A 22,097-nucleotide genomic window follows, 5' to 3' on the forward strand; every position below is an offset into this window, starting at 1 on the left:
TCCTTTTATTAAAATGAAACATTCATGATTTGTTTTATAAGTTCAGCTTTGTAGCTCATTCATCCGTGTAACAGTTTTGAGGTGATATATTTACTCATTACCATGTTACAGAAGAGGGGATAAGTCCTGAATTAACTCATTCATAAGTGTAACAGATTTGAGGTGATATATTTACTTCTTAGCATAATGTTACAGAAGAGGAGATGAGTCCTGAATTAACTCATTCATCGGTGTAACAGATTTGAGGTGATATATTTACTTCTTAGCATACTGTTACAGAAGAGGAGATGAGTCCTGAATTAACTCATTCATCAGTGTAACAATTTTGAGGTGACATATTTACTCATTAGCATACTGTTACAGAAGAGGAGATGAGTCCTGAATTAACTCATTCATCAGTGTAACAATTTTGAGGTGACATATTTACTCATTAGCATACTGTTACAGAAGAGGAGATGAGTCCTGAATTAACCCATTCATCAGTGTAACAATTTTGAGGTGACATATTTGCTCATTAGCATACTGTTACAGAAGAGGAGATGAGTCCTGAATTAACTCATTCATCAGTGTAACAATTTTGAGGTGACATATTTACTCATTAGCATACTGTTACAGAAGAGGAGATGAGTCCTGAATTAACCCATTCATCAGTGTAACAATTTTGAGGTGACATATTTACTCATTAGCATACTGTTACAGAAGAGGAGATGAGTCCGGAATCAAACAGTGCCTCTCTACAGCCCTTCTACCGCAACACTGACATCAGACAAATTACAAAAATTGTCAATTATACTGAAAGTGACTGATAAAAGTCTGACTAAAAGATGGTTAATTAAAAGCCATGCACAAATAAAACACACGACACATAACAAATTCTTTAACTTTTTTTTTTTTTTTTTTTTGAGCAAATCAGTAGTAATGATTTTAATGCAGACAGTGGTTTCTAAACAGTCATTGTATTACTTTGCTTATGTAGTAAATACATGAGAATAGTTGAAAGACAAGGAAAAATATGAAGAACAAACTCGAGTAGTTATTAGCTCATTTCCCACAGTATCCCAACATATGTGTGATGAACACATTACGTTAGACAGCCAGGACTTTGGAGATAGCTCACAAGGTCCATCATGCCAATATATCTCCGTCTGTGTGCGTCACTCTCTTGACTCTCCCTTTGTGTGGGCCAATGCTCCAGCCATGTCTCCTCCCCAAATTTATACTGGTACCTGATAACACAGATGCAAAGCAGTGAGAGTGAACGCTGGGCCCTTAAACAAACATACAGTCATGCACATGCTTATCGGAGGCTCATTTCAGGATTTGTTTCACTTCAAAGCAACTTGAACGTTTTTGACTCAGATGAGAAATTGTTTTTAATTTCGGCCCGCACCATGCCGGAACTAGACGTCATCGTATGCGCTTGGCAGGGCTTTGTACAATTCTATCTATTTATTCTGATGCATAAATCATCTTTTCACACTTGGCAAAACCGGGAGCTTTAGTCTGTGCTTTAACCAAAACACAATTATTTGTCAGTAAACGCAGTCTGTCATCAGTCACTCTGCACACTTAAGGAACTTGATGTTCATCTCAAACTAATGGCTAAAGTCAAACAGAAATTCAGGCAGCTGCTTGCAGCTGCAGACAGGCTGAGTTGCAGCTGGTTGCAGCTGCAGACAGGCTATTAGAACCATAACATCTGTTTCTTTCTTTCTTTCTTTTTTTGCATTTTCACCCTTTTTTCACAGAGTTTAGTTGTCTCTAATTCCCATCCATCAGCTGCTGCATCAACACTGTCTTCCTATGTTGATTTGATGTTCTCAGTGACAATCACTCTGACCGCACCCGTTTCATATGGATCCAGTCCTTAAACATCAGGAGAAAATCTTCTGTTTAAGTCCTATAACTGTGTTTAAAATCTTATGCTTATGTTCTATTATTGGGATGAGGAAAGGCCCAGGAAGTAGCTTAAGGTCTGCAAATATGTAGCACCAAATGTGAGGTCATGTGGTCAGATATCACTATTTCTGTGCAGCAATGTCTCATTAATGGAAGTGTTGTGAGTGTACTTTTTATTTTCTGAGTCTCAGTGTTTTGAATATGTCTTTGTTGCAGCCAGATCATCTCCCCTTACTTCACATGGACACCAGAGCATGAGGAACGAGACGCTTCCCTGAGGCGGCTCTCACCTTCCGTGCAGCTTCTCCAGGTCAGAGAACTTTCCCATGATCAGGTAAGATTGTCCTTTCACTAGATTCAGGCCGTCTCTACAGGATGGATGGGCTGTGTACACACGCGTCTGTCCCTCCACCACAACGTCCGTCCCTGACAGAGAGGCAATGCGGACAGACAAACCATAACCCATAAAACGTTACAAATGTACAGCGCATTTTGACGAAATAGTTCATACACAGAATTTGTGGGACTGTATTAAATTGAGACTTACTTTGTGATCATATTTTAGGAACATATTTTAATGGATACATGGGTAGATTTTGAATGGAAAAATTTCCAGAAGGTTCTAGTAAATGTTTCCCCTATATTGCCCATGGAGAAACCCCACACCAAGTATTTCTGGTCTCTCTGCTCTAACAAACCCATTCAGTTGAAAAACTCAGTATCAAATCTGTTGATTAGCTGAAGCATGTAAGTTAGAACAGAGAGAGTTCAACCATGTGAAACTGGGGGTCACCAGGGATGGTGGGAAACTGGAAAGACGCCAATTGGAACAATAAAATTAATGGACATGGGCGTCCTCTGCAAATGGTAATCATAAAGGGTTTTTGTTTTTGTTTGTTTTGTTTTTTTAACATGCATACATACCCTCTTTTAGAACGGTGTCTATAGTGAAACTATAGCTGTCACCTAAACGAGACAACTCCTTCTCATCAAAAGTAGCCTTGAAAACTGCAAATAAAAAAGATAAATAAATAAGATAAGATAAGATAAGACTTTACGGATCCTCCGGAGGGGAAATTTGGGTGTTAACAGCAGCAGAAAGACAGGCAAAGAAGTATAGATAAAAATACAATACAATGTAAGTACAATAGTAGTAATCGACAGAAAAACAACAGATGAGCAAACAAGTGTGTAGTACAAAAAGATATGATAATGAACAGTAAACAAATGACTAAACAGGTTCAGGTATTTAAAGTGTTCATGTATCTAAAGTGTTGGATATTACGTGTCCAGAGTAGGTATAGAAATTAAATTGCTGGATATTTAAGTGTCCAGAGAAAGTATAGAAATTAAATTGCTGGATATTTAAGTGTTCAGAGTAGGTATAGAAATTAAATTGTTGGATATTTAAGTGTCCAGAGTAGGTATGGAAATTAAATGGTTAAGTATCTGGGTGAGGTATAAAACTGTGTGGATATAAAAATAGAGTCTACATTAAAAAAAATAAATGAATAAATGGATCAATGAATGAACAAAACATTATGTATTCACACACACACACACACACACACACACACACACGCATTTGCTTTTTCTTTCCTATCTATCTATCTATCTATCTATCTATCTATCTATCTATCTATCTATCTATCTATCTATCTATCTATCTATCGATCGTCTATAGATATGTAATGCACATTGTTTAGTAAAAGGAGACATTGGACTAGTGTTTCATATGTGAAGTTTTGAGTAATGAACTTTCACAATCCGATTTACTCATCATCATCATCATCATCATCATCATCATCATCATTTTCTGCCGCTTATCCGGGACCGGGTCGCGGTGGCAGCAGGTTGAGGAGGATAGCCCAGACATCCCTTTCCCCGGCTACATCCACCAGCCCCTCCTGGGGGATCCCAAGGCGTTCCCAGGCCAGCCGAGATATATAATTCTCCCAACGTGTCCTGGGTCTTCCCCGGGGTCTCCTCCCAGTTGGTCGTGCTCAGAACACCTCCACAGGGAGGCGCCCAGGAGGCATCCTGACTAGGTGCCCGAACCACCTCAACTGGCTCCTTTGAACGCGGAGGAGCAGTGGCTCTATTCCAAGCTCCTCCCAGGTGTCTGAGCTCCTCACCCTATCCCTAAGGGTGCGCCGAGACACCCTGCGGAGGAAGCTCATTTCCGGCGCTTGTATCCGTGATCTCAGTCTTTCAGGCACTACCCAGAGCTCGTGACCATAGGTGAGGGTTGGAACAAAGATCGACTGGTAAATTGAGAGCCTTGCCTTCTGACTCAGCTCCTCCTTCACCACAACGGTCCGGTACAACGACTGCATGACTGCAGCTGCCGCCCCGATCCGCCTGTCGATCTTCCGGTCCATTTTACCCTCACTCGTGAACAAGACCCCGAGATACTTGAACTCCTCCACTTGAGGCAGAAACTCAGTCCCAACTCGGAGAGGGCAAGCCACCTTTTTCTGGCGGAATCCAACACTCACTGGGAATGAGTTTGACTTTGTGCCGAGAATACGGACACAGCTCTCTCTGCGGTTATACAGGGACCGAATGGCTCACAGCAGCAAACCTGGCACCCCATACTCCCACAGTACCTCTCACAGGACACCCCGGGGAACATGATCTTAAGCCTTCTCCAGGTCCACAAAACACATGTAGACTGGATTGGCAAACTCCCATGTTCCTTCCATCGTTCGACCACATCCTCAGTTGAGGTCAGAACCTCCCCATCCCTGCAGCCTGGACTAGCCAAGCCCGGAAGGCCTCCTTCTTCAGCCTGACGGCTTCCCTCACCGGTGGCGTCCACCACCGGGTCCTTGGGTTTCCGCCACGACAGGCACCAATGACCGTCTGACCACAGCTCAAAGCTGCCGCTTCAACAATGGAGGCTCTGAACAGGGTCCATTTGGACTCCATGTCCCCAGCCTCCCTCGGGATCAGGGAGAAGCTCCTCCGGAGGTGTGAGTTGAAGATCTTCCGGACAGGGTCCTAAGCCAGCCGTTCCCAGTTCACCCTCATTATGCGCTTGGGTTTACCAGGTCTGTCCGGCATCCTCCCCCGCCATCGACCGTTGGCCTAAGGAGCTCTGGTACCAGGTACACTTATGAGCCGCCTTATGCTCGAACATGGTGTTCGTTATGGACAATCCATGACTCGCACAGAAGCACCACTCGGGTTCAGATCAGGTAGGCCGTTCCTCCCAGTCACTCCCTTCCAAGTCTCTCCATCATTGCCAACGTGAGCATTGAAGTCTCCCAGTAGAACTACAGAATGCCTAGATGGTGTCTTCACTAGGACACTTTCCAGTGTCTCTAGGAGGGCTGGGTACTCTGAGCTGCCTTTCGGCACGTACGCCGTCACGACAGTCAGAGATTTCACCCCTGCGACCCGAAGGCACAGCGAGGCAACCCTTTCGTTCACCTGGACAAACTCCAACACAGCGGTGATCAGTCGGGGGCTAACAAGTAACCCCACACCTGCCCGTCGCCTCTCACCCCAGGCAACTCCAGTTATGGTTCTTTGAATTCTTACCACTGGGTGTCTCCGGATTTATGTGTTCAACTTCACTTAGTTTATCTATGGCCTCAATGGGAAGTCCCTATAATCTTCTCTATCCAGTCACTACCCCCTCCTCCCCCTCCTGCGACTATTCCTTTCTTACCATAATCAGTCTGATCACAGGCAGAATCACGCCGTTGTTTCTCATCGGGCACTGGGTTTACCTTCGGTTTGGTGCAGTCACCTGTGGAAACACAATTCAGGTTTGGAGTCAGGTCTTTGGATGAAATAAAAAATAAATGAATAAATAAATCAATAAAAACAGGACAAGGTGAACGAGATATTCTCAAAGCAATCATGGAATATGGAAAGGTGACAAAACAAATCTGGTAGAAAGTTATGATTTAAAAAGGAAAGCTATCTCCTGTGATCACATTGTTAAAAGTTGTTGGCGCCCAGCATTGGTTAGTGCTGGTGGACCATGCATAAATGTATGATTTCGTAATTTTGTACAAGTCCTATAATTACTCATACCAATGTAGTACCCTAAATTACTATAGAAGCATAGAAAGCATTTCCTGGTGTATTTTACTGTCCCTGCCACTTGCCACATCTCTCTGTACCTTGAGCACATCTGCAAAGGTCCCCGAAGCAGATCTGTCGCAGGGTTTCCCCATCCTTCTCAGTGCTGTAATACTTCACACAGCGATTCTCTGATGGCAAACAAAAAGAAAAAAAAAAACTGATAGTGTGACTGTGTGTGTGTGTGTGTGTTTTGTGTGCTTGTATGCTTCCTTGCATGTGTATGGGCATGACTGTGTGTGTGTGTGTGCGTGTGTGTGTGTGTGTGTGTGTGTGTGTGCTTGTATGTGTGTGTGTGTGTGTGTGTGTATGCGATGTGCTCTTGTGTTGGGTGTGAGTGCATGGATGTGTGTGTGTGTGTGCGCGTGTGTGCACTTGTGTTGGGTGTGAGTGCGTGGATGTGTGTGTGTGTGTGTGTGTGTGTGTGTGTGTGTGTGTGTGTGTGCGTGTGTGCTCTTGTGTTGGGTGTGAGTGCGTGGATGTGTGTGTGTGTGTGTGTGTGTGTGTGTGTGTATGTGTGTGTGTGTGTGTATGTGTGTGTGTGTGTGTGTAAGTCACCTGGAGTGTAGTACTCATACACAGTGACTCCAGCAGGTTGAGGCATCCCCACATTCATCATACTGTGCATCCTGAATGCAATCTTTTCATAATTTCGATTGGAAATCTTTTAAAGTTAGAGAGACAGAAATAGCAAGAACGAGAGACAGATACACAGACAGACAGATTGATTACAGGATCAGTTGTGGTAGAGTCATTTGGAAGTGAATAAAAGTGAATAATATTTGTATGATGTGATGTGGTTATTGCTACCTTATCCAGGTAGATAATAAGAGAGCCTCGGTCCGACAGCAGTTTGTCCATCTCATATTTCTTAATGTATCTGTCTTTACCTGATATCAACTTGAAACACAGAGGCAAAATAATAATAGTGAGTTTGAATACTAATAATAATGTTAAAAAAAACAAAAAAAAAACAAGAGGGAAATCTTTTTTTAAATATTATCTTTCTCTTCAGCGTTCTTATTATCCACCCTCTGATCAAACGAAACAAAATCACCACAAATACTCCATACACTTCAAAGTTACAGTCATAACAAACTTACGTCACATTAGTATGTTTTCATTACCCTGATGGTAGCATTTGAACTAATTTTAGCATTTTAATCAGTATAATATTGAATATACATATATGCATATACCCTTACTTATAACATGTCTTTCTTCTCTGACAGTTGGTCATGAGACAGAATCATAGTAACACACTTCTCTGACAAAAAAAAACAACAACAAAAACTGCCCTGCTAACAATCAGAAACTAACTGTCTACCAATCTTTACCAGTGTCTACCGGTGTCAGAGACACTGGATTGCTGTAGTGGTCTAAATACTAAAAGAATCATAAGTGAGAGTACTGAATCTGGTAGCATGCTGTAGCAGATAAATGTCAGTCTTAAGTCTGTTAAATTTATTCTTTGCTTTCTACAACCTAATCGATTACACATCCACAAACACTATAATGGATAATGCCTTAAACATTTGAAACGATGAAAGAAAGATGAAAAAAAACACCTGGCAGGGGACCATGTGCGTGTGTGTCTGTGTGTGTGTGTACGTATGTGATTGTGTGTGTGTGTGTGTGTGTGTGTGTGTGTGTGTGTGTGTGTGTGTGTGTGTGTATGTATGTGGTTGTATGTATACACACACAGTTCTCCTCTGGGCAGCCCCTTTTTAAACATCTGGCATTACTAATAATAATTTCATTTTACCTTGTCAAGATCTGTCTGATCCACAACAAATCCTGTTGGGATGGTGATATCCAGAATAGACATTGCAGCTGTTCTGTTTGTAGGCAGGAACCTGGAAGGGGATGAAACAGTGACTGTTAAACAGTCTTTAAGTCTGTATGACGTTAAAACTGGTTCTTTCAGACACAACCACGTACTAACTGCCACAACCACGAGGGCTGCCTAGTCTTGCTCAAAGACATGATAGCAGAGAATTGTTATGCTATGCTCGTTTCTGACATCATCACACCAGTAACAACCCCCATGTTCGTGAGATTTCGGTATAGAAGTATAGATCAGTCAAGTGAGCAACTCGTTTTACATACTTGGTTTCAGTGGTTAGCTTATAACTTCCATGGGCTCCATGGTAGGAAACTGAGAAAAATATAACAATTAGACTAAGTATCAGGCAAAATTACTGCAGTGGTTGATATTTGTAAAACAGTGTTTCATAAAGTTAAATGCATTTTGTTTATGAAAATGAAACAAATTGATGCATGGGGGAAATTCCTGCCTCTACGCTCCTTATCCAACGTCACTTTGAGGTCAAAGTTCTTGCAGTCAGATTTTTTCTTGTCAGGTTTGGCATAATACAAGGTCAAAGTCTGAAGAAAAAAAAAAAAATCAGGTTGAATTTGACAATCAGAGAGATCCTGAAAGCCTGAGGAAAAAAACCCTTAACATTCCTCTCTGGCCACCAATACTTCACAGGAGCCCTGACCAAATGTCAGGTCAATCAAACCAGACTGTACTGAACAAAACTATTCACTGAAAACTACAATAAGCAGTGTTCAATTTTTTTTTTTTTCAGCCACTCTTCCTGATTTATAATGGAGTGTGTGTGAGATTTTAAATACATTCTCATGTTTCAGTTTGTGTGTAACACTAGGTTACGCAGTACAGGCAATTTATATGTAAATGTCAAATGTATTTTTTACACATGATTTTAAACAAACGCCAAAGAAAAAAGTCCAGGTTAAATCATCCTAAAAGTCAGAACGGTTTGAGCCATTACAGGAGATGAAGGAGGTGAGACCTAGACTTTCTGTTCTCTTTAGCACTTTAACTATTTGGAGATTTAACTCATTAAGTCCAGATGCAACACTTGCGTGATCCGGCCTTAATGGGTTAAAAACAAAACAAACAAAGTATTTTGCCTGCACCACGTGTATTTCAGCGAATAACAGCAACAAGCTCTGCTCCACCCAATAAAACTCCATCCGTGGTATGTTTGAATGGCTCCATCCAAAGCCCACAGGTGACAGCTCATTAATAATCAAAGACATGTTGGCCTTGCAGCAGTCCCCAAAGTGCAGTACACATTGATTTTGCCACGATGGTTCGTGACTGGGTCTAAAACAACCAATAAACGCTTCTAAAACATTTACATAGTGTGACGAAACTGCGGAAGTGTGTCTCATAGATAACTGGTTTACCGGATGGTTTGGCAAACTAGCATTACATACTGGATTTTTTTTTTTTTTTAATTTCTCCATGCAAGCTCTAGAGAGTGAAATAATTTCAGAGGTTCATATAGTCCTCATTGTGTGTACAGCCTTTATCATGTGACAAAGTGAGACCAGAGAAGTACTCACTGAAAGTGTCGCTTCACCCGTTCCTGAAGCCTCCACGGTTATGTGATCTCTGGACTGGAACTACGGAAAGCCAAGTCATGAAACCATTAGAATCCGTGTCTTGTTCATGTGCATCTTGTACCTTAATTACTTTGATTGTCTACAAAAAAATTGGGGCGGGGGGCTTGGTGTCTTCCAGAACCGCAATGCAAGACCGTGGACGTGTGTATCGCGGTTCCTGTTTCAGTTTCGGTTTCAGGACCATTAGACCTTTACAAAACATACACACATTTTCCTTTCATCTTTTTGCTCTGCATGTCTGCCGTTTAAACCTTACAGTTTCCTCAAACCTTTTCTGAGCGTTGCAGGGCTCCGGTTCCCGTGGTGAATTTCCAGTTTATCAGACCGCTTCTGGAGGACGCTTTTATTTCAACATTCAGATTCATTTCTTGCATATCGGACACCTTTGTGAAGTAATCGACCAATGCCTGGAAAACCACCACAGTGGCCTAAAGGATGGGAAAAAACTTATTGTCAGGAATGAAGATCTTAGCCCTTTCCCACAATATAACACTTGCATTTTCTATACATATGGACAGAAGTTTAACCATGTTACACTAGACGTAAAACTTATGAATAAGGTCATGAGGGGGAGAGGTTCTGATGAATTCAAAAGGAAATTAAAATCAAATGAAAATGAATGGTGATTAGAGATGTGATTAGAGAAACACCACAACAGTATCACTGCTAAACGCTGTCTGTGTCTTACCTGCGTGGCACCAAATCGTCCGCTGTAGCTCTGCTTTGTTCGTAGCCATGAGACAACAGTTGTGGCTTGCTTGAATTTCTCCGCTCTGACCAAGGCCAACAGGGCATAACCAGTGGCCTCCAGTGTGAGGGAATTATCATTAGCAACTGGCCAGTGACTTCCATCTGAACAACAAACACACAGAGACTAGGCTACTACACAGTAACACTTAAAGCAACTAAAACTAGAAGCAGCAAGAGATTAAATATTTTGTTGTGGTTGTTTATTTCCATATAGTTTCTAATTGGAAAAAAATGACTCCCTTAAAATGTTTTCAAATAAATCTACATTGAATCTACTTTGAATTTCTACATTCCTTGGACGTATTTTTGTTACTGCACGGGTGTTTCTCTCTGTCGCTATCCCTCCCTCTCGCTCCCCACCCCATTTCTCTTTTCAGATTTGCTGGCAGGTAACGATTGGTTGGGAACATCCGAGGGAAGTTTAAAAGACGACGGCTGCGCAGGACACATCTGGCGGAACCTCCTGCTAAACTCCTGCTGCCGCGTCTATAGTTTGATGTGAAATCTTTAGGTGAAATCTTTATCGGATGAAACTTGTAAACTTGTAAATTGGTGTTAATAGTGGGTTGTCGTGTTGGTTTCTTTTGTGTTCTCTTTTCGTAGTCAGCACTCGTAAGGGGGTGGGTGCCGTTTCAGTTTGAATTTATTTTCTCCTGTTTATGTTAGTTAGGGAGGGAAGTTGATTTGTCTTTATTTTGGTATTCTTTTGGATAGGTTATTCCCTTCTCACGTTAGTAAGATGTGTTTTGTTTATTATTTTGGCCTGGCTCAGCCCCGAAGTCTTTTGTGTTTTTGTAAATAAGTATATATAGTAATAAAAAGCTGACCACTTTATATCGGTGTCGGTATTGGTGTTTCGGGTTCACTCGGTTGACAGGAGATGAGGTTTCTCCCACGCATTTATGTTCATCCCGCCCTAGACGGGGGGGTCGTAACAAAGAATAACACATATGCTATTCTAATGATGTAATTTTAAAGTGATAGCCCTAATAAGAAGCTAATCACATGGGGATAAGCAGTTAACTTTATGATGCATGATGACATCTGGCTTGTACGATATTACACATGGGTGTAATGAGAATACAGAAGTGTAGGTAGTGATGTTGAAATTGAGGTGCTATGACTTTTTTAAGGTTTTTTGACAAGCTCAGCTTGTCATCATTGGCTTGCACACCTGGAGAAGCATGTCTGAACAGCACATCTGTCTTGAGTTTGTCCTCATTGGCCAAGGCGTAGGAGGCTATGGCAGCCGCGTAAGGTGTTTTCACAGATTGTATCACACGTTCAAGATAATCTGCAGACTTCCTCATGCCTGCTGACATGCTCTGCATGACAGAGGGAGAGTGAGAGGGGAACAGTGATGGGGACGCTGACAGCATGTAGTGTTAGGCAGATTGTGTTATTTAAGACCACTAGGCAAGTACCAAGGAATTCTGTGTGTGTGTGTGTGTGTGTGTGTGCACGTGTGTGCACGTGTGTGCACGTGTGTGCGTGCGTGCATAATTATGAGTAATTAATTCATTTACATTTGTATTTCAGTGTTTTATGCAAAATACCACTTTTTTTGTAGTTTATTAGGGACAACGGAAAGCATCTTCGTGAAAATCTTTAGAGTAAGCAAGTACACACACATACACACATATGTGTATTGTATATATACATATACATATACATATACATATATTAGGGATGTCCCGATCAACTTTTTTTGCCCCGATCCCGATCTGACTCATTTAACATTGGGTATCTGCCGATACCAAGTCCCGATCTGATACTTGTCTTTTCCGAGGTAATGCAGTTGCACAGTGCACGTTTCAAGTACGTTAAAGTTATTAAAACCAATTCAGTGTATATGCTTGACAACTGAAAAGCAAACACTGCACACACCGTAGACATTTTAGCTGTGTCCTGCCACAAATTATGCTCTCTGTTGACGACTCCTGTGTGCCAGCTGACGAAGGATCGGGCTTAGAGTCGTGCTCAGTAAAGCCGATACCGATCAGTTAAAAAATGCCTTGATCGGCCCCGATACCGAGCTTTGAGATCGGATCGGGACATCCCTAACATACACACACACACACACACACACACATACACACACACACACACCCATATATGCATATATATGTGTGTGTGTTGGTGTGTGTGTGTGTGTAGGTGTGTATGTGTATATATAGTTCCACTGAATACTTGATGCCGAACAGTCGAATCGAAAACTGGTGTTGAGGCCTTTTGTGTAACTTACTAGAAGAGTATTTTCACAAAGTGATTTGCCTTCCTGCATTGCTATCAGAACAAAGGCTGTCATAGACACCTCTATTTCTTCACCCTGTAGAAAGAACAGGAGATAAAACATCATATCAAAGCATATGCATAAATACAGGAGGAACACAACACGCTGAGCATTTTTTTCCTCTGTGGCTGACTGACCTTAAGTGAACTTGCATATGCGCGTGCAAACTCCTTATAGACACCGTCGGGCTGTTTTGCATTCAAAATCAGCCACTTGAAGGACTCACAGATCACATTCTCCTGGATTTGAACCAATTTGCTGGCTATGGTGAACATTTTTGCAGCATATGCCGTCATCCTTTGGAGATGAGAGGGAAGTTAAGTGGTCAGGAGAAGAGGAGAGGGGAAGAGAAGAGAGGGAATAAAAGAGAATGAGGGAGAGGGGAGTAAAAGAGATTGGGTGAAAGAGGGAGAGATTTCAAAGTGAGCCATAAAATTCGAGAAACGAACCAGAAAGAGCAAAAACGGAAAGATGGAGGAAAGGACAACTGGATAACTGGTAACAGAGAACAACCAAAAGCATCTCACCATGTGCTGCCAGTTCCACTGTTACTTCTGAAAGAAACACTGGATCCATGTGCCGTGCGGTAGGTAAGCTGTTTTTGGTACCCTAAGCACACAAGTTTCACATGAAACATTCAATATAATGGTAAACATAAGTGGTAAGACTGCTCCAGTGAATAGTAATTGATCATTAAACATTCATCAGATAAACAACTCACACATTACAAGGTCATTCAGATAAAGGTAATCAGACAACTCACTGCTCCATCAGTTCCATTTGACATGTACACATTAAACAAGATCTTTTGTCTGAATTCCTCATCTAGCACATCCTCTTTATCCTGCTTCTCGTTCCCATCAGACATTTACAAATGCTTTTCCAAGCAGGCTAAGATCGATCTTTCATTTCAATTTACATGTGCATTAGGATTGCTTTTAGGATTTTTTCATGGACATAGTTGTGATCGTAAGATGGGTATTCAGGTCTTGATTAACCGTGTTTTGTGAGAGCATATAGTTTTCCAAGGTTTTTAAAGGGTAGTCATTTGTATAAATTTGACAGTATGTAATTGCACTGAGCTCATTTTTCTGCTCTGTGGACTGAGGGATGGTTTTATGTCCTGACACCATTAGACTACTAATCTATATTTACATAACTCCATCTATATATCCATATCTGTGTGTGTATGTATATGTATATTAATATATATTCATATTAAGCCATTAGGCCTCTCACCCATTGAGATGTAAGAAAGGGCTGTTGGTCGGCGGTCCATGCCCACTTGATGCCACTGGTTGGTGTTGTCCAGGTAGTGTGTAGCGATGAGAGGCAGCACCATGGACATCATATTTTGCTCGGCACAGCCGCCAGGCTGCCGGATGAGATCTCCCATACCCTTTCCGCTTATAGATTTCTCCACCATATACATCAACGGCTTGCCTCCACAGAGACATCGCAGATCAAAGGTCAAATGTGTGCGCTGCTGTCACCGACTTTTTCTTCCATGCCTATTTGTTTGCTGAGACTTTGATGGAAGCTCACAACAGCGTGGTTGTGTGTGTGCTTGGTGAGTGTTACTTACCTTTAATAGCTATGTAGGTGTGTGCAAGTGTGCCTGGTACTTGGTTTGGCAGCTCAATTCTCTCAAACTCTGTTCTCTGAATTCCACCTGTTTACCAGGCAGAGAGAGAAAGGCAGAAATCAAAACACTGAACATGCAAAAATGTACTCAAATTCATTTCTAAGAGCTCCATTAAAAAAATTATGAAACATCAATAGAAACAATTACAATATTATTTCAATTATAATTTTTATTATTAGTATTAGTAGTAGTAGTGGTAGTAGTAGTAGCACTAGTAGTATTAATTTTTTACATCATTTTCTCTCCACATTTATTCTCTCCGTCTTTATGTATGTATTTACCATGCTTAGCTGGTTCCAGAGGCGTGGCCTTCCCCTCTACGCGGGTCAACACACCCTCTGCCTGAGAGAGAAAGAGAGAGAAAGAGAGAGACTTACTGTACCTTTTTGGTAAGTTACACTGCACCACAACTTCAGATCTCATTGCTACTATTGAACGAGTCAGGCTTTGCAAAAGTGCACATATGGTCTTCTGGGTGGATCAGTCAGAAAAGGCACATTCCCAGTCATTGCACTTCAGTGACTCCTAGTCTCAGGGGGTGTCACCTGCAGAGTTTCAGGTAAATCCAGGGAAACAGTGTGGGCTTCCATATGTTTCCATGGACATGCCTGGAAACTGACAGGTGTAAAGAAGTGGTGTTTAATGCTGCATGTATCTGAAGAGACATGCACAAAAGCCTCACCCTTCCCAATTGGTGCAGGGGTCAATTTGGAAAAACAAGTGCAGGGTTCATATCTGATAAAACATAAAGTGAAATTTTAAAAATCGGCTTGTGAATGTATTCAGTAAAAGCATTTCCTTTTATCTGTTAACAGAAAGATAGACAGACAGGCAGACAGACAGACAAAGCAGAATTTTTCAAAAGATAAATGGCAAAAGATAAATACTGCTCTAAAAAATGCAATATCATTTTCTCATAATCTTAATACTCATCTTCATGCTGGTCATGGAACAGGACAGTAAGAACTGAGATTTTGACTCTGAAGACTGAAGATCAGGGCTGTGTATCGACAAGAATCTGGCAATACTATATCCTGACACAGAGGTAATGGTTCAATATATTGTAATATATTGCGATACTGTATGCAAGGTGATATATCGCGATTTTTATAATCTAATTTTAGATCCCCTCATTTAATGTTAACCCTTTGCTGTTCCCTTAGCTGACTGAAAGGTACTGTTTTTGCAAAGATTCTCTGTGGGCTAAGCATAACATTTACTGCTGGACTACACTGTTTATGCACCTTGCTCTAAACCTAGATGTTTATCGGCAAGAATGCATAGTTCTCTTGAGGTTTCAAAACCACCAAATCATTTTTCGTTCGCTAATGTAGCGCTCTCAACCTTTACATGCAACTTTTAACTTCTTTCAACACTTTTAAGGTTTAATTTTTTTTTTAAAGATTTTTGAGATTAATAAATTAAGTCATTTTACTGAGCCCACATACCTCTGAAAATTTACAGTTTACTAGATATTCTAGATATTCTAGTAAACTCTACAGTAAACTCTAGTAAACTGTACAGTGGCCTGTTCTACTGTCAATACTGCTGTCATTTCCAGTGGCCTCTGGAACTGCCATTCAGCAGTACAGAAGGCTGACTTCATCTCTGCTCAGGCTTCCATGCTGTCCCTTCACTTCCTGGCCCTCACTGAGACACGGATCACACCAGAGAAAACAGCCACTCCCACTGCCCTCTCCTCTGCCTTCATCTTCTCCCATACCCCCAAACCCTTGGGGAGGAGTAAAGGAACTGGTTTCCCCCTCGTGGAGCTTCCGTGTCACTGCTCTCCCTCCCGTCTGCCCCACCTCTTTTGAATTTCACGCTGTTTCTGATTCTCCCCCTTGTACACTGCACATGACTGTTCTCTATCATCCACCAGGCCTTCTACAGTCATTTCTAGATGAATTGGACACCCTCCTCAGCTCCTTCCCTGAGGACGACACTCAAATCCTTCTGCTCAGGGACTGCAAGTTCTACTCAGTCTGCTAGCCTCCTCCCCCTCCTCCGGTCCTTCGACTTCACCCTAGTGGAGTCCCCTCCAACACACAAGGCTGGCAACCAGCTGGACCTTGTCTTCACAAGAGGTTATCCTGCTCCTGATCTCAAAGTTACAACTCTCCACGCCTCTTATCACTTCCTCTTATCCCTCTGTCTCGCGATCTTATCCTCCCCTAAATCCTCTGCTCCCACCCCGTCAGTGTCAGCCCAACGTAACCTTTACACCCTCTCCTCTAGTGCTTCTTTCTCTTCTGCTGAGTTCTATCACACCTTTTTATGTTGAGGAGAAATCCTCTACTGTCCTCTCTGTGCTGTCCTCCTCCCTGGACACCCTCTGCCCCCCTGTTACCAAACAAGCTCGTCTCTCCGCTCCCAGCCCCCGGCTGACCAACAACAATCGTGCTGATAGAGCCAAACTTCACACGGCTTAAAGAGAATGGCGGAAATCAAAATCTCCAGACGACTTATCCCATTTCCACTCTCTTCTTATTTCCTTCTCCTCTATCCTATCCTCCGCAAAGTCTGCCTTATTCCACTCCAGGATCTACTCTGCCTCTTCGAACCCTCACAAACTCTGTTCTACTTTCTCCTCCCACCTCTCCCCTCTTCCTCCTCCTCCATCTCCCTCATCCCTTTCTGCAGATGACTTTGTCTCCTTCTTTGAGAAGAAGGGTAAAGACATTTGCGACTCCTTCCCCTCATCTCCTCCCACTTTGGATCCTGCACCCGCTGTCCCTAAAACTACATTCCATCTCTGAGGGTATTTTTCCCTTCATTTCCTCCTTAATTCAAGAGCTTCCTGTCTACTGGTATGGTTCCCTCTGTTCTGAAAAGGGCACGGGTCATGCCACTGCTAAAGAAACCCACTCTAAATCCAGCTGATGTCAGAAGCTACCGTCCAGTATCTCTTGTATCATTTCTCTCTAAAACCCTCGAACGCGCGGTCTATAACCAACTCTCTCCTTATCTATATAACCTACTGGACCTGAACCAGTCGGGATTCAAAGCCGGCCACTCCACTGAGACAGCCTTCCTCGCAGCCACAGAAGAGCTTCATTTTGACCCTGGACGTCTACTGCAACAACTTATTGGCTGGGCTGACGGGCCTGCGCTATCAAGCCGCTGCTGCTAGTTCAGAATGCTGCTGCACACCTGGTATTCAACCTCCCAAAACACTCTCATGTCACTCCACTACTCACTACACTTCACTGGCTTCCGGTAGCACTCCGCATCCAATTTAAGACACTAGTGCTAGCTTACCAGGCCACAAGAGGCTCTGCCTTATCCTACATTCAGTCTCTGATCACTCCTTACACCCCAGCTGGATCTCTCAGCTCAACCTCCTCTGGTCAGCCATTTCTCTTGGCCACGTGTTTTCTCTGCCCTTGTTCCATGGTGTTGGAATGACCTTCCTCAATCAGAACTGCGGAATCTCTCTCCATCCTCCACAGGAGACTGAAAACCCACCTTTTCAGAATCCACTTGTCCCCCACTGCATAACCTCTCTGGTACTGAGAAAAAACATCTGATGTTCTAATGTCGTCTCTATGTCGCAGGTCTTGTTTATTGTTTTTCTGTTCTATCGTCGCAGAATATACAGGAGCGTGGTACTGAGAATAATTATTTTGCATTCTCACCGCAGTCTTTTGCTTATGAGGTAGTTAAACCTGATTGACGCACTTATTGTAAGTCACTTTGGTTTAAAAGCTTCTGCTAAATGCCAAGTTGTAAACCGTAAATTGTTCATAGTAATTGGTAAATTTGTAAATTCTTAATATAAATAAAGTTTTCTCTCTGTTATGTGATAACTGTGTCCATTCTTATGTTACGATGAATATGCGCTGTAATGGAACAGTTTCTTGTACTTTAATGAAATATAATACAGCACAAAGTACGTATGTAATGTGAAACTGTTTCCTTGGGTTTTCTGAAATCAGGACATAATATCTAATGTTGATTATGGACACTCTTATAGATTTTGTCTTACGACTTCCAAAAAGATTTTTGTTGTCTTTCTTTCTCAGTGTTGGTAAAAATCCACAAAACAGAGTATATTATATTTAAAATTCTCTCTTATTAGACACCTAATATTTGTTGTGACACAACTATGATATAATGTCGTAAAAACGCCATGCAAATCGGGTAGTATCGTAAATTATCCTTGCTGCCCATGCGTGTTGCAGACCGGACTTCCGGACTTTGGTACTCCCGGAAAAATCGGGCAGTGCACAAAATTGGCCAGCGACAGGTGACGTTAGCATTAGCAAATTTACTGCTAATGCTAATGTTAGCGGTGTGCCCTTATGCTACATCCTGTCTCAGTTTACATTGTGTCAGAGAATTAATAAGTTCCCTTAAGATAATCATTGTAACAATTATGATAAACACTGTAAGAATTATGGAATCATTTTTATAGAGGTGAATCAATGTAATCATTTGTATTAAAAGTTATAAGCATACAATCTTTTGTATTACAAGAAATCAGGTTCTTTGTGTTCAAAAAGAAGTGGTCTGTGAGACCCTTTAGGGGCTGCATGTGAGATGAGGAGGGGGCCTCTGCCGGTGCGTTGTGGTCATTAACAAGTCATGCAAACGGTGAAACAGTCAAGGTCACATGGTCTGTCTTATCCCACTAATGAGAGGGGCAGTAAATGCTGGTGACAACTTATGCTTGTTGTAAAGGAAGAATATGAAATAATGACGTACTGCAGAGTGGATGGGGAATCTGTGAGGCTAGCCCGGCAGGGGCACCCAACCACAAAGAGATGAGGCAATGCACAACCTTTTTTGGGAGACTGATAGGAATATGTATGAGAATTGGTGCTTTGTGAGGATTGCTTTGGTCAAATGGCTTAAGATAGATTACGACACTGATATCTAGCGGTCAGTTTAAACACAGCACAAAATTAACCACTGTCTGACATGAATCTTTGCATGTACATGATTAATCAAAAATCGAGTGTTTTTGAGAATCAATACAGTATCACAAAGCATAATATCGCAACACTCAAGTGTACTGATATTTTCTTACACCTCTACTGAAGATTTGACTCAAAGCTGAGGAAAGTGTGAAACAGGATCATTGTCTGGACTCACCACCACTTTCAAAGGCCTACGCACATGGTCCCCTATCCCATCAGGAGTGAAGGCCCTCACTTCGATGGTGAATTCTCCCACAGCCATGGGGATGATGACAAAAGGCACAGCTCGTGATGTCATAGAGCTCACACTCACTCTGGTACGATATTTCTTTTTCTTAGTGGCTGAGCTGCAAATCTCCTGGTTTTCAAAAATCTCTACGAAAACCTGTCCAAAAAAAGAAAGAAAAAAGAAAATAGAAAAAAGAAAACTATACGGGGATATGTACACTCTAAAGCTCACAAAGCTAATTATTTTTAAATTATTACGTTAAAAGAGAGGATATTTCTGTTGTCCCACACAGGTTCAAGTTATTTAACCTTTTTTTCTGAGTTAGTTTAAAATTGCTGGACAGACACGAGAGTCTTTGAGCTCATAACTCAAATATAGAATGAATTACAGTTAATACTCCGTATGAGGAAATGTCTTGTAGGATGATTAAACGTGTACCTTATTCATAGCATCCTCCATGTAGTTGTAAAGAATGACTTTGATTTCCAGTTGCTCACTGCGCACAGCTGAATAAGGTAACTTCAGATCAATGAAGAAATTCCTACTAACAACCAACTCCAAAGGATTTGCCACACAGATACCTGGAAAGAAAGACAGAGAGAGAGAAGCGTGCTAATTAAATATGGCAGTTCGTAATATAGGCTAAAGGATAGCTATATGTAATGAGCACAGATTTACTTCACATGTCGTTTAAATATTTATGTAACACATCCTCTGGTAGTAGCAGTGTTATTATTGTTAGTTGGAGAAGAAGTTACCATCTTAGTGTTACAATTTTTAGCAGTAGAAGCATTTGTGTATAAGTACAATTTTTGATAAGTGAAGATTGATAGAAGAGAAATGCAGCCACAGCTGACCATTTGTGTCATTTAACCAACTAGAAAATGGAACGACCGAAACGGAGACATACGCATCAGTGAGTATGTAAGAAAAGGTTGCACAATCAGTTAATCTAACCAATCAGACACATTATTCAGCAGCTGCGTCCCCGGCACCGGGAGTAAAAAGCTGTAATAACCTTGGCTTGACTGACAGTGAAAACGAAAAGCAAAGACAGATCTGAAGAAGTGAGTAAAACCAAATGAAAAGAACGAAGCAGATAACAGATCAGTTTGTCAGTGGTGGAGGAATTTTTGATAAGTACAATTTTTGTAAGTTGTTCTATTACTACTACTACTACTACTACTACTACTTCAGGTAACATGTACCAAACTGGAATTTCTCCACTGTGCTACCTACTTGTCAGAAGAATGGTACCAATGAGTGTAATTTAGTCCTCTATGTCTGGCTGATCCCAAACATTAAATAGTGGTGCTACTTTGAGTGGTCAACATAATGACTGTCCACAAATCCACAAATTTTTGGTCTACACTGCCACTATTTGGCTTATCGGGGTAAATCTCATTGCCCGAGTGGTGTTGGGACATTTCAACTTACCTGCCAAGTTTCATAGCGCTATTGTTTATGGCTCCCCATTTAGTTTTAGAGAGGGAAAATAAATAATGATGAAAAACAAAACAAAACTGATAGTGTCGGACTTCTAATGACAAAGTAGCGGTCTTATTAGCTTACCATGAGTTTTGGACAGGCCAATGGCAGTGATGACCCAAGTGGTTATGGAGTCTGGAAGGGCTTCGGATCTCTTCACAGACTCTGTTTTACTGTATGAGGAGAGAAAGAGGAGAAAAGGATTCCGTCTACAGACTCAACAATGAAAAATAGGCCTGGAATCCTTATTAGATTAAAGACAGTCTTACGCTAAGCGATTAGAGTGATCTACTCACCACAATTTGCCACTGGGACACTCTGGAACAACTGAAAAATCCCAAAGCCAGCTCTCGGGGAAAACAGAACGCGTCACGATATCCTCAAGAAGTTCTAGATCCACATCTTCTATCTCACCTACGTGTGGTCAGAACACACAGACAGACACACACACATGCATGTGCACACACACACACGCACACACACACACACAATGGTGGGAAACTGAGAAGAGCACCTCAGGATTTTTCCAGTGAATACAAAGGACACAATCACTTCCAACATGGTCAATTCTGTAATTGCTCAAAAAAAAGCATCAAGTTTGCTCATAACATAAAAATATGGTCCTCAGATGTTTGATTAAGCGTGTGTTTTATGATTGAGAGTCCTCCACTAAACTATGATGGAGTAGACTCTCCACTTATCAGAAGTTTTACCACAAATTCATTAGCCTGGCAGGAATGCAAGTATACAAGATTCAAGATTCAATGTTAAACTGCATGGCACAATCATTTACAGTCTCTTTTTACAATACATATAATAACAGTATAATTACAGTATAACAGTATCATAAGTAATAATAGAATAAGTATATAAGTATAATAAGTATAGTGACTAATGGTATAATAAATAGTATTGGTATATAATATATATGCAAAAGCAATGCAGCTACAATACTTAATACATATTATTCGTGTAAATGCTGTTTAACTGTAGATAACATAAATTAAAACTCTGATTCAGTTTTCCTCTTAAGCTGACATGAGAGAAGTTCTCATTTTTGGCTTAAATGGCTCCTCATGTGACCGGGCTCCTTACTGCGTGCGAGGAAAAGCTCGCCCACCACAGCATCCTTCTTCTTATTGGCCAACTGAGTGCAGCAGTGCAGGAAAGCTTCCACACACTCCTGGCCGTCCTCAATATACTCCGCCCGGCGTTCGCACGCGTACCCCAAAATATTCTCCACCATTCCATCCATACAACATTCCCTCTGCAACCCTTCATATTTCTCAACTGCAGAAGAAAGAGGGGAAAAAAACTGGCAACATAACAAATTTGCAC

The 22,097-nt window shown here is 41.6% G+C and overlaps 1 protein-coding gene across 1 annotated transcript in view; it reads right to left on the minus strand.

Moving 5' to 3' along the window:
• Window positions 1-1,081: 1,081 nt before the first annotated feature.
• The window catches only part of LOC115817196 (complement C3-like), a 35,185-nt gene continuing 14,169 nt past the window's right edge, over window positions 1,082-22,097 (minus strand). Inside the window, exons 18-41 of the mRNA XM_030780461.1 lie at window positions 21,855-22,049; window positions 21,056-21,173; window positions 20,844-20,932; window positions 19,710-19,852; window positions 19,218-19,427; window positions 14,402-14,462; window positions 14,061-14,147; window positions 13,715-13,918; window positions 13,003-13,084; window positions 12,613-12,772; window positions 12,428-12,511; window positions 11,357-11,507; window positions 10,121-10,284; window positions 9,702-9,860; window positions 8,292-8,382; window positions 8,104-8,152; window positions 7,760-7,850; window positions 6,805-6,894; window positions 6,553-6,658; window positions 6,036-6,125; window positions 5,576-5,656; window positions 2,824-2,907; window positions 2,190-2,325; window positions 1,082-1,226 (exon numbers count right to left, since the gene is read on the minus strand). Coding sequence (XP_030636321.1) covers window positions 1,082-1,226; window positions 2,190-2,325; window positions 2,824-2,907; window positions 5,576-5,656; window positions 6,036-6,125; window positions 6,553-6,658; window positions 6,805-6,894; window positions 7,760-7,850; window positions 8,104-8,152; window positions 8,292-8,382; window positions 9,702-9,860; window positions 10,121-10,284; window positions 11,357-11,507; window positions 12,428-12,511; window positions 12,613-12,772; window positions 13,003-13,084; window positions 13,715-13,918; window positions 14,061-14,147; window positions 14,402-14,462; window positions 19,218-19,427; window positions 19,710-19,852; window positions 20,844-20,932; window positions 21,056-21,173; window positions 21,855-22,049 — 2,870 coding nt within the window. The remainder of the gene's footprint in view (window positions 1,227-2,189; window positions 2,326-2,823; window positions 2,908-5,575; window positions 5,657-6,035; window positions 6,126-6,552; window positions 6,659-6,804; window positions 6,895-7,759; window positions 7,851-8,103; window positions 8,153-8,291; window positions 8,383-9,701; window positions 9,861-10,120; window positions 10,285-11,356; window positions 11,508-12,427; window positions 12,512-12,612; window positions 12,773-13,002; window positions 13,085-13,714; window positions 13,919-14,060; window positions 14,148-14,401; window positions 14,463-19,217; window positions 19,428-19,709; window positions 19,853-20,843; window positions 20,933-21,055; window positions 21,174-21,854; window positions 22,050-22,097) is intronic.

Source organism: Chanos chanos, chromosome 7 (assembly GCF_902362185.1).
Source record: "Chanos chanos chromosome 7, fChaCha1.1, whole genome shotgun sequence".
Taxonomy (NCBI): Eukaryota; Metazoa; Chordata; class Actinopteri; order Gonorynchiformes; family Chanidae; genus Chanos; species Chanos chanos.